Genomic DNA, 13,126 nt, shown 5'->3' with positions numbered 1-13,126 from the left:
TCACCAGCGGATCCTTTGGAAATCTTATACAGAGTCGCTGTAGGTTGGAACTGACTCAATGGAACTTTACTGGAGTCTTGGTGTGGTGCTGTGGGTTAATGCGCAGGACTGCAAGGTTGGTTTGAACCTCAGGGTTGGCGGTTCAAGCTCATCATTCGCTCCTCAGGAACCCTGTACAGGGTCGCCATGAGTCAGAACCAACTCCATAGCACTTCACAACAACATGTTCATAATTGGAATCTGGTGTGACACTACAAGATAATGCATTAGACTGCAAGGTCAATTTAAGCCGCAACAACATGGCACTTAACAACAACAACAATGTTCATAATTGGAGTCTTGGTGTGGCACTGTAAGATAAACATTGGACTGCAAGGGAAGCAGTTCACTAGCCACTCCTCGGAAACCCTATCTACACAGGATCGCTATGAGTCGGAACCGACTCCACAGCACTTAATAACAACAGTGTTCATAACTGGAAGTCCTGATGTGGCACTGTAGGATACGCAATGCTCCTTGGAAACCCTATACAGAGACATTATGAGTTGGAACCAACGCAACAGCACATAAAGACAGCAGCAGTGTGTTCACATTAAGTAATTTCCTTTTCTTGGTTTTTAAAATTTACATACTTCATTTCATGTTCGGTTTTGTTTTTAGAGAGGAAGCCCCCCCAAAAAGTTGCTAGTTCAGGTAACAGAAAACTGTAATCTAGTTTGTATTTCATGTTTATTTTAATGCCATGAATTACTTTGTGTTTTTCGCTTGATCTTTTTTCCTTTTTTCCCCCCTTTTCTGTTCCTCAGTTTGCCATAGTTCCTAATAGGCTTTTTTCCTTGGTTCCTCATTGTTGTTAAGTGCCGTCGAGTTAGGACCCTATATAGCGTTTCCAAAAAGCAGCAGGTGAGCCTGAACCGCCAACCTTGTGGTTCAAACCAACTTTGCAGTCTAGCGCATTAGCCCACAGCGCCACACTAGGACTCCTTAGTCCCTTAGAGGCTCTTCAAAAGTCCATGTTGGGCTGAAGGAGACTGATTTGCAGGAAGACAGGACTCAGAAGGTATACATTCACAAAGCTAGCATGTAGAAATGTGGAGGAAAGATGTAAGACATGTAGATGATGATATTAAGAGAGGATCTTATTAAAATGCCATTTGTTTCACAATCAAATATGAATGAATCATGTCAAGTGTAGCTTTATATTCTTACTAGAATATAAAGGTTTTTTTTCTTACTAGAAAATTGAACTTTTCTGACCCTGTGTGTTTATCATCTCATTCTCTTTGTGGTAAATTCTTGGTAAAATTTTACTCTTCATTGTCTGTGGGTTTTATCACACACACATGCACCCCACCCTGGCGCCCATACCATTACACTGAGATTTGTAAGTGGTTTCAGGTATCCTCCATAGGGTTAGAACCTCTTGGTGCTTAACTCTTACCATCATAACTATAATATTTCCTTCATGTTGTTCTTGTTGGTAGGCGCCGTAGAGTTAGCTCCAATTCATAGTGGCCCTGTATAGGGTTCCCAAGAAATGGCTGGTGGGTGTGAACTACCAACCTTGCAGTTCACAGTCCATTGCTTATCCTACCATACCAGGACCAATAGCTTTTTTGTGTATTGCACTCATTCCTCATCTCTTACTGAATGAGACACAGATATTAGCACAAATCCAGCAGTTTAAGTCTCCATCTGATTAGCACAATGTTTCCAATGTGATGGAGAAATAGCCAAGATCCAAGGCAGGCATTTTAGCCACCTGGAGAGCAAAGCAGTAGCAATCAAATGAAGGCATGTTAAATGTAAGATTACTACTTCTCCATAGGGAGAGTCTAAAACACTTAGCCTAGAAATAGTCTTGCCCTCTTCATGTCTGTTTCACTCAGTGATTTCTGTCTTCCTCCTACTCGGATCACCCTGTGTGCTATTAGACCTGCTGATAAGTTTGAATACAAATAGCTGAGAATCCTCAGATGTTGGCTGAGTAGTTTTCAGATGTGCTCAAGATCTTTCAGGCAATGTGAATTCTGCGGGGTTTTTTTGGAGAGCTTAGTTTTTTTGTTTTTTTTTTTTTGCTGAGCAATGATCTCCACCCACTGAACGCAGGCCCTGTGGGGGACATAATAGTGATTTCAGTATGCTCAGTACTTGCAATTAGATCCTGAAGCAAAAGCTTTTAAAAGCAGGCTATGAAATGCCCATGTATCTATATTAAACCTATTTTCCAACTAGATGGAGAAACTTTTCTAGTAATTTTTAATTTTATTAAGTCTATTTTTCTCCAGGCCAAGGGAGGAAAAATGTCTGGGCACTAAAAGCTTAGGTATAACAATGTTATTTTTTTCTGTGTCTTAAATGATTAAATGCAATTTTATCCATTTAGCAATACTAGGGATTGTGGCTGCACTAGATAATGATGGTAGAGATACAAAAAAAATTAAAGCATCCTGAGGTTAGCAATGTATTTTTTTTTACTCTTTTTCTAAGTTAAAAATTCCTAATACATTCAAATCAACAATAACAAATAATTGCAAAATTGTCTTCTGGAATGGAAATGGATTTTTTTCCCCAAGCATTAGCAATTTCGTGTTTTTCAAACTCAGCTGCTAAGCCTTTTAAAGCTTCCTGGTGACTCTGCCTGGAGCTGCAGAAATCAGAATATTAAATCTGTGGTTTTACTTTGGGGTTCACCGCCAGTAAGTGGTACCATCAGAACAATCACTTACCATGAAGTACATTTTGGTTGTGTCATTGCCTAAGTCCAGAGGGGCTCCAGAATTAGAATGACCCTCACCACCACACCACACACACACACACACACACACACACACACACATACACACACACACACCATGCATACGTAGTGGGGAAGATAAAAATGAGAGCAGATGTAATTTTCACTCTGAGACCAAGTAGAAAATGAGTTAAAACCATTCAGAATTCTTTTATACTTGCTGTGAAGTTTACCTTCTGCAATGCTAAACTCAAGTTTCAAGTGGCACATGAGGTTTTCTGTTACAACTCAAGACCATCCTTCAGTGTAAAAATCTTATGGTAGAACACCTAACAATATTTTAAAGTGTAGCCTCTTTTCAAACAGACAAGTATTGGCGGTGCTGTTTTAACAATAGGAATTAATTTTTCAATCTTGCCATAACGTTTACATTGAGTTAAAGGGAGAAAAAGCTAAAGCTGGAATGTAGCAGAAAATCTATCAAATTGTTCCACCCTGTTTTACCTTCCTTTTCCCCTTCCCCACCCCCTCTCCCAAGCCAGCAGTAGTCTGCTACTTCAAAAGAACTCTACAAAGGCATCTCTATAGATTTTCCTTTATTCACCAGTGCTTGAAGGCTTTCCTTACCAAGGAGTAAAAAAAAAAAAAATTCATCTGTTAAAAATGCAAAGCAGTTTCCCTCAACTCAGTCTCTCCTCTACTGTTTTAGTGTCTGGGATGTTAACTTGTAGATTGCAACTTCATTTGAATGCTTAAAAGATCTTTGCATTTTGTGGTATCACTTTGGGTAAACCAATGAGGCCCTGCACAATGGTGCTGATATTCATCAAAGAAATTGACCTACAAATTTAAAAACAAAAATTTATAGCTATTCAGATGCTGTGCACCTCTTGTGAACCCAGTCTGACCAAGGAGTAGTCCAGTCGGTAATGTCTGCCTCTGAATATGCAGCTAGCTGTAAATTCTCTACTCTGCTTTTTCTTGGTAATCATTTACATTTTTTTTTTTTAGACCAGAATTTTTTACTTATTTTTTTCTCAAGATGAATCTATATGCTTCCCTTTCTTTCTCTGAATCATTTGCTAGATCTTAGTATTTATCATTTGTCCATTTAATGTGGCAAAGTTTTTAGAGATTTGCGTTTTTGTTTGCTTATTAAGTATGTGGGCACATTTCTGTGTTTGTGAATTTGAAAACATTGGGGACTAAATTAAGTTAACTTTGAAACCAGCTGAAGAAAGACATCAATTTTACTCATTTTTTTAATACAGAGAAATATCCTAGTTTTAAAGAAATGTCAAGTAATAGTTTATTGTTGTTGTTGTCAGTTCTGACTCAGGAATCTTGTACAAGGTTTCCAAGGAGTGGCTGGTGGCTTTGTACTGCCAGCCTTGTAGTTAACATTCCAATGTTTATCTTGCAGCATCTTAGCAGGAGTCAGTTAGATGCCCTGAAATTGTTCAAAAATGGTATATGTTCATAGAAACCATTATTGTAAGTCTTTGTGAGGAAAAGATACTTTGAAATTTAGGCACATATTTGGAGAAGAGAAAAATGAGGAAATGGAAAAAAAATGATAGATTCACAAAAACATACTAATCTACCAATCAGTTTCTTAGCAGTCTGCAAAAGGGCTCTGTCTACTTTTTACTCAATATATGCGTGTGGGTATCTATTTTTTTACAAAGTATAGATAATGGATACAATGTAGATAAAACATTCTTTCATTCACACTAAGGAACCCTGGTGGCACAGTGGTTAAAATACTTGGCTGCCAACCAAAAGGTCAGCAGTGTGAACCCACCAGTCACTCTATGGGAGAAAGATGAGGCAGTCTGCTTCCAAAAAGGTTACAGCCTTGGGAATCCCTGTAATATACCGCTAGCTCTGCTGAAAAGGGTCACTATGAGTTGGAAGGGACTCAAGATAGTGGACTTTGTTTTGTTTTGGTCATTCATTATTCTCTTTAGTTTTGAAAGCAGGTTCTTTAATATACCTTGAGGCACCTTCTGTCAGTAGCTCAAGGTACAATAAAACACTTGCTTTCAAACCTAGAGAGAAGAGTGAATGACCCAAACAAATTTATAATGGGCCCTAACATTTAGAATTGCGTGGAAGGAGCTTGTAGTGTAATGGGTTAAGTTTTACTAAAGGACTGCCCCAGTTCCAGGTTCCCAGGAGAAAGGCCATGTCAGCGATTGTTGAAGAGTTGAGATATGATTGTGAAATTAAAGCAAGCGCTCAGATAAGCAAGGAAATATTTATACATAGAAGAGGCAGGCATTGTTTTTAAGGAAAACAGGGAAAGAAAAATACCAGTACTTTAAGAACTCAGAGATACGTAAATAAATGCCTTATTTCCTAGTTAATATAATTACCCATGTTGTGCATATTTTTGTACTACAGTGCATATAGAACTGTGTGCTAAACCATCCCATGAAAACTGACGATCCTGTTTAAGAAATGCCTCTTGAATTGATTTTTACCAGAAAGTCTCTCTCTTTTAATCTCTTAAAATATGAGTAGACAAGACTTTGATAATCAGAGTAGAAAACGATTTTAAGTTGCATAAAGTGTATATGAAACACTTCTGTTTCTTGCCCCTTGAACTTTAGAAGAATGAAAATGTCTAGCACGCTCCACGTTTTTTTTCCTCTTGGAACTTGAACACTAACTTACATCCTGTTCCTCAGCAAAATATCTGGCAGCCTATCTTTTTAAAGCTTTAGTTCACTGCCATAAAGAGACAGAATACGGGTTTTAATAGAGCAAAGCATAATCTGGTTTTTATTAAAAATACTGAAAATGGTTTTGTTTTCCCATTGCCTTGCGCCCCCCCCCCGCCCCCACTACTGATGTAGAAAGAGAATTGAGTTAGTGAAGATGAGACAGGTGTCCTCTGTTCATATCCAGAGCTGCTGCTGTACTGTGGAGCAGTAGGCCATGCATTCATCCAAAATTCTCCTACTCCTCGTAGTTTGGTTGAAGAGTTGGGACTGAGGGTGATAGGAGTAATAGTAACACATTCATTCTTTCCTGTTTACAAAATGGAGAAAAACTTCAAATGTGCAGACCTAAATGCTAGTATTCCAAGGGGATGTTCTAGTATACATCTCCCAGTAACATTAAAGCTAGAGAAAGAAGAGGGGCATGGGAGGCTCCTCTTGGGCCATTTACAGAACTTGAATGCTTGTCAGAGCGTCAAGCTAATTGTTCTTGAGACAGGAAATCTGTAGTCGAGAAAGCAGGTGTTGTGTGAAGATAACCACTTAAACTTTTTTTTTTTTTTTTTTTTAACTGTATTAACGACTTTGCTCTTTTAAGCTTGGTCCCAAAGTAGTCAGTCAGTTTTCATTTATTTATTTACATTTTTGGAAGATGTTGCCCCTTTTTATGTATAGAATAATACTGAATCAGTCATTTTGTGAGGGAAGAAGAAAGTGCTTAAATGTGAAGCCAGATAGTATACATGCTGTGGTGTTAACAGTTCCCATTTTTCTTTATTTCTTTTTTTTTTTTCTTTCTTTCTTCTTCTTCTTTTATTTTGATTTTTGATTTTTGGCTTTTAGCATTCCATGCGTTCAGAAAACTTGTGACTAAGAGTGAATTCTTATTTTTCAAATTGTTTTCAGACATTTCATGTTCATGTAAACTTGGCTTATTGATTTCCTGATTTTTCTTTATTTTTTTGTTTTGTCCATTTTATTTTTCATCAGCTACATCAAATGGGTCTTTGGAGGGCCTGGATAACCAGGAGGGAGGGGTGTGCCAGACAAGAGCCATGAAGATCCTCATGAAAGTTGGACAAGGTAAACACCATCTGCTGCTTCATGAAAGCCACTCTGATCTGGTTTAGCCCCCAGTTAGTTGAGAGCCAGTGCTGATAAAAACGTACCTTCATTCCCTCTCTTTAGTTCTCAGTGCAAATCCTTCAATACACCTTGTGCCACTGGCAGATTTCCTCAAGTCAATATTATTAACCATCTCTCTAAAAATAAAGGTCAGACACGTAGAATGTCTACTGCCATATATAGTTCCTTCTTCTCAAAAAAAGCAAAATTTCTCTTTGGTTCAAAACTAAAAGACCCAGAATGAAAACTTTAAGTTTCTACCATTTTGGTCACCTATGAATCTTGACTACAGAAGAGTTCTCTGTGCCTTTTCACATGTAGACAACCTATTGTGCAGAAAGAATTATTCTTCTAATTAGAAACTGGTGTAGTAGTCAATCAACTTGCTCAGTTAAATTGAAATGTCATCTGCAATGCTTTGCCTGCCAAATGCAAGAATCCCTATAGTCTCCACAGATGGCCTCACAATCTAAACCTCTGAAAAGTCTAGTATAACCATTTTGCTTTAAAAGGAAAATGATATTCTTGTAGCTCACCGTACTTTGCATAAAGAAGCTTATGCTCATTGCTATCCATGCCTCTTGAGATATATATCCAGCTCATAAAGTTAAATATCATCAGATGTCTGTGCTGTAATTAATCATTTCCTTTTTATATATAGATGCAAGTTCTGCTGGGTCACCCAAGAATCATGATCCAACACGACGTCCAGAACTGGAAGCTGGCACCAATGGAAGAAGTTCAACAACAAGTCCCTTTGTAAAACCAAATCCAGGTATAGCAATATGACCTGTATGTTTGTAGGTCAGTGTGCAAAACAGTATCTCAAGAGGTTGAACAAAGTCAAAGCATTTTTACACCGTAGGGTTACTTTGTAGTTACAATAGTAGTACCAGTAGGTAGTCTTTGCTCTCAGGTCGCTGATGCTAATTACACTCAGTAAGAACAAAATAATTCATTGCCACAGAAGTCTTTGGTAGAAAGAAATTCATCAGATGTAAGTGCCAATTGCTAGCACTACTTTCCCAGACGAAAGTTATTATTTTTTTCCTTCTTTTCTTGGCTGATACTTAGATCAAGCTGGTTCTCAATATCAGCTTAAATCAGATGTTAATGTATATATAATGAATGTTCTAATCTCTCATCTAATTACACCTAATCCCCAAAAAGCCTAATTGATCCATGTCTAAGTTTTAGATAGTAACATTTAAAAATATTGCATGGCTTAGTGGCTTAATGGCATTTCACCCCCAGATGGTTATCGTAAAAAAAAAATTTTCATTTTTCCAATGGAAAATAAAATATTAAAGTGATCCCTGACAAAAGTTTAGAACACCATATAAAATTGGCTGTCATTTAACTTCATTAGCTCTGTTTTTTTTGTTACTATGTTAATGACTTTTTTATACAGTGATTGTTACGAGCAGGCATCAGCAGTTTTGTATTGGGGATCTGTTTGCCTGGTTGGTAGTTGTGTGAATTTAGCATCTGTAGAAATATTCTACCTCTTTCTTTCCAAGCATCAAGGAGGGAAGTTGTTATTTCTAACTTCCAGTGACAAGATGTGTCAAATACTTGTGACAAACTGATAAATGGATAATATAATGATGCCAGGCAATTTTTCAGTGCTTAACATTTGGGTTGGCAGTCTGTTCATTGTGCGAGTTTCTGCTGTCTTCCAAATGTATTTTAAGTGTAAATCAAATAATACAAACGAGTTATGAGTTGAACGTTTTCCCAGGTCCCATCACTCCTTTTACATTGTAGGGATGTGCTGCTGCCAGGAGGCAGGGTTTTCTTTAGAAAGCAGGCTGTTTGAAGAGTCACATGAAACCGCCCTACCTAAGGCGAAGGGCAGAGCAGTACATTGTGGACGCTCAAAGGTGACCTGGAGAATTGGCCATTTCCTTCTTATCTCCTTATTCTTGCCTCAGGCTTAGCTAACATGGGTTTAAAAGATGAGGCGAGATCAAGAGCTGGCTGTCACAGTCACTCCATGCTGCTGGCGGATGATGGTGTATGAAAAGAAAACACTATGGTTTGGGAGCAGCTTAAATACCAGCATTTCATACTGATTCCTGACTTCCGCCCTTTACATTTAGCTATTGAAGGTGGTAATTGACTTGTCAGAATTTAGATGTCAGTTAAATCTTTGGTCCTGCTTAGTTTTCACATTCTTCGTGGTCATAAAAATATCCTGTCAGCATTGGGAACGCTGCTAATAACTTTTTCCCACTTCTGTTCTTTTTGAATCTCTGCAGGTTCTAGCACAGACGGCAACAGTGCCGGACACTCTGGTAACAATATCCTTGGTTCCGAAGTGGCCTTATTCGCGGGGATTGCTTCCGGATGCATCATCTTCCTTGTCATTATCATTACTCTGGTGGTTTTGTTGCTGAAGTACCGGAGAAGACACAGGAAGCACTCCCCACAGCACACAACCACACTATCACTTAGTACATTAGCCACGCCAAAGCGCAGTGGAAACAACAATGGCTCCGAGCCCAGTGACATTATCATCCCATTAAGGACTGCAGACAGTGTTTTCTGTCCTCACTATGAAAAAGTCAGTGGGGATTATGGGCATCCAGTGTACATAGTCCAAGAGATGCCTCCTCAGAGCCCAGCAAACATTTACTACAAGGTCTGAGCGAACTCTGGTGGTACCTTTGCTTTCCCAGAGGAAACTTACTGTCGGGATGCTTCCCATTGAGGGTTTGGTGACACCTTGTGCTCTGGAACTGACTGAAGCACAGTGGGGAGAGGGAACACCCCTCCTCGGAAGAGCCTTGTTGCGCTGGACAGTTTACCTAGTCTGTAGAGTTTTCAGCCTTGGTGAATAAAACTACTCACTGAACGCTGGAAGACTGTGTGTAGAAGATACCCATTCAGATCGCTGTACTCTTGTTCCATGTATCATCCTCTAAGCCATGTGCTGCGGTAATTCAGGCATATCCAAAAGCCAAGAGAAGACAGAGGGCTTCGTGGACAAGAGAGTTTGGAGCACTCTGAGAAAGTGCCCTAAGATGCCACACTTGGGATTGCAGTTGTCTGCCGCCTCGGTGTCTCTCTTGGTGCATACTGGACTTGTCCCACAGACCTTTGGCTAAGTAAGGCTTTTAAAGATCTCTAGCTTTTAGTCCATCACTGTTACACTCCTGTTACCCAGGGCTCTGCAGTACTTCACATGAGATTCCCTTTCATTCTCCATCCTGTATCACTAATGGGACCTTAATGTGTGGAGTTCCCAACTCCATCCATTTGCAACAACAGCTACAGTTGAATGGGTAGTACATTTATAGAAATTGTGTTTGCTGATAAGGAGCCTTCCAGCCAGAAGCTAGGCTGTCAGCTGAGAAAAGACGAGGCGTTCCTGGATGGGGGTGGGGCAGGGGAAAGGGCTGACTGCAGTCAACTGCAGTTTAAACCTGCTGCCTCTGAAACAGAAAGGTGGGAAGAAGAAAACAGAAACAGGTAGCACAGCACTTTGGTTTTGCTAAGGTTTAGGAGGCAAAGAGAAGACACACCCACACACGCAGTGGATTCAGGTGCATTAGAAGGGATTCACTGTATCAAATAGCAGTGTGCAGAGGAAATAGTACCTTTTCATTGGTTTAGTGAAACAAAGGGGTATTGTTAGTAGAGGAACAGGCTTAAAGGGAAGGGAAAAAAGTAGGCCACGGATGATCTCTTCGGGCAGGACTGTCGTGGTACTGGCAATAAGATGTACAGCTCTTGGCCGCTGTAGGAAAGTCAGTCTGCTTTGGGTGAGTTTTTAAGCAGACTCAGCTGCTATACTTATCACATTTTATTAAACAGGGAGAGCATTAAGGAGGATAGCAGAGAGCCAAATCTGACCTAGAAGTTTAAAAGCCAAAGGTCAAACAGGCTGTAATTCCATCATCATTGAAGTGATTAAAGAATTCTCATGTATAAAAGGTAGGTCAGATTCCCCCCCCCCCCCCCCCCATCCCCACCCCACTCGAGCCTTATGACACTCTGGTTTTATCGTGGTGCTGCCCGAGCACCGAGGGGCTGCAGGGTAGGTACTATGACTGAGACCGCAGCCCCTCGGTGCTCTGTTTCAAAGTAAAGCACATATGGCAAACCTCTTAGGGTCCTTAAGACTGAAATAAATTATGATGTTGAGGGGGAGAAGGAAGATAGGACGTATTTATAATAGGTATATAGAACGCAAGGGATATAAAATGAAAGATTTTTTACTAATATATAGTTTAAGATTGCACAGAGTACAAACCAGAAGATGTGAGATTCATTTGTGGCAATTAAGTAGTCCCAACTCTCAGTGCTTTAAAAAGAATATGGGGGGAAAAATTGGACAGCTACTTCTGGGAAAGACAACATTATTCCAAAAATAATAATGAGAGCAAATACAAAAATAACAAAGTCCTCTGAAGGCATCTCACGTAACCGTAGACTAGGAAATACAAGCCCCTAAATACCAGGAAATCGATGTTACTGCATCATATATTTAACAATGACAAGATGTTCCGGCATTTATTTTCTGTGTTGTGTTTTCCCTTGCCTTCTGGGCTGAAGTGTTTGCTAGACTCCAGCAGGCCACATTGGGGTGGGGGTGGGGGGGTTCAGTTTTGGAAGTTTAGAAACCTTTAGCTTCTTCTTCCTCTCTTCCCCGCTTATCCTTTCCTTGGGAAAAAAAAATAATAAACAGGAAACCTACTTTTTATGTGCTATGCAAAATAGGCATCTTTTAACATAGTCCTGTTACTATGGTAACACTTTGCTTTCTGAATTGGGAGAGAGAAAAAAAAAAAAATTGTAGCAACAGCATTTTAAGGTTCTCAGACCTCCAGTGAGTACCTGCGAAAATGAGTTGTCACAGAAATTATATTATTCTCTATTTCCTGAACCTGAAAATGATGTTGGTCCAAAGTGCGTGTGTGTATGTATGAGCGGGTGTGTGGTATACATGTGTACATATATGTATAATATATATCTACAATATATATTATATATATCTATATCCTAAGTCTGGATGGTTGCCACGGTAACCAACCACGCTACATATGTAATTCCTTCCATCACCCCAACCTCTCCTTTATGTGCATTCGTACAAGAGTTTTTTGAAAGTCATCAAAAATTACTTTTAGGATGGGGGAGAGGGGGCCAGAAGGGGAAAAAAGTGAGTGTGATTTTGATGAATCAATGTATCATCGGTTGGCTACATATTTGATCATATACTAAACTGTGAAAAATCAGATGAATTGATGAAGAGTTACCTGCAACCAATTGAGAAGTGTACTGTGCGTCTGTTTTGTGTCTGGTGCAGAATATGACAATCTACCAACTGTCCCTTTATTTGAAGTTGGTTCAGCTTTAGAAAGTTACTGTAAATGCCTTGCTTGTATTATCATCCCTAGTCGCCTGACTTTGGAATTTGCACCATCATGTTTAAGTGAAGATGCTGTAAATAGGTTCAGATTTTACTGTATATGGATTTGGGGTGTTACAGTAGCCTTATTCACCTTTTTAATAAAAAATACACATGAAAACAAGACAGAAATGGCTTTTCTTACCCAGATTGTGTACATAGAGCAATGTTGGTTTTTTATAAAGTCTAAGCAAGATGTTTTGTATAAAATCTGAATTTTGCAATGTATTTAGCTACAGCTTGTGTGAAGGCAGTACCATTCCCCTTTGCACTGTAATGAGGAAAAAAAATGGTATAAAAGGTTGCCAAATTGCTGCATATTTGTGCCGTAATTATGTACCATGAATATTTATTTAAAATTTCTTTGTCCAATTTGTAAGTAACACAGTATTATGCTTGAGTTATAAATATTTTTTCTTTCTTTGTTTTATTTTAATAGCCTGTCATAGGTTTTAAATCTGCTTTAGTTCCACATTGCAGTTAGCCCCCAGAAAATGAAATTCGTGAAGTCACATTCCACGTCTGTTTCCAACTGAATTTGTTCTTAAAAAAATAAAATATTTTTTTCCTATGGAAAAAGTGCCTTCCAAGTATTTTCCTTTCCTTTTTTATTTCTTGCATTTTTCTTTTGCTTTCTTTTGCTTTATTGTTTTAATTTGCCTATGACTACTCGCTCTCTGAGTAGCTCTGGTAGCATAGTGGTTACGAATCAGGCTGCAAATCGCAAGGTCAGCCGTTCGAAACTACCAGCTTTTCTGCGGTGGAAAAAAGGCTTTCTGCTCCCGTAAAGATTTACAGCCTCGGAAACCCTGTACAGGGTCGCTATGGGTCAGAACCGACTCCATGGCACTTAACCACCAACCACCACTCATTCTCTAGTTACTGGAGTCTATCGTAGACCTTTGTGTGCAAACTTTCCCAGTGAGGACATGTGCAAATGTGACTCTTAGTTCTGTTAAAAGACATGATGAGCTCATTAAGAACCCAGTGCCACGAAGCTGATAGAGTCTGACATGCAGTGAGTGAGTCTAATGCACAGTAGAACTGCCCTCTAGGGTTTCCAAGGCTGTAACTCGTTACAGAAGCAGACTGCCACATCTTCCGTGGAGCAGCTGGTGGGTTTGA

At 39.3% G+C, this 13,126-nt stretch overlaps 1 protein-coding gene across 1 annotated transcript in view; it reads left to right on the top strand.

Moving 5' to 3' along the window:
- EFNB2 (ephrin-B2) overlaps positions 1–12,594 on the top strand; it is a 57,399-nt gene extending 44,805 nt beyond the window's left edge. Inside the window, exons 3-5 of the mRNA XM_006846678.1 lie at positions 6,454–6,546; positions 7,250–7,363; positions 8,850–12,594. Coding sequence (XP_006846741.1) covers positions 6,454–6,546; positions 7,250–7,363; positions 8,850–9,238 — 596 coding nt within the window. The 3' untranslated portion in view covers positions 9,239–12,594. The remainder of the gene's footprint in view (positions 1–6,453; positions 6,547–7,249; positions 7,364–8,849) is intronic.
- The last annotated feature ends 532 nt before the right edge of the window (positions 12,595–13,126 follow it).

This window comes from Chrysochloris asiatica, unplaced genomic scaffold (genome assembly GCF_000296735.1).
Source record: "Chrysochloris asiatica unplaced genomic scaffold, ChrAsi1.0 scaffold00029, whole genome shotgun sequence".
Classification (NCBI taxonomy): Eukaryota; Metazoa; Chordata; class Mammalia; order Afrosoricida; family Chrysochloridae; genus Chrysochloris; species Chrysochloris asiatica.
This window is presented reverse-complemented; position numbering and strand designations above follow the sequence as displayed.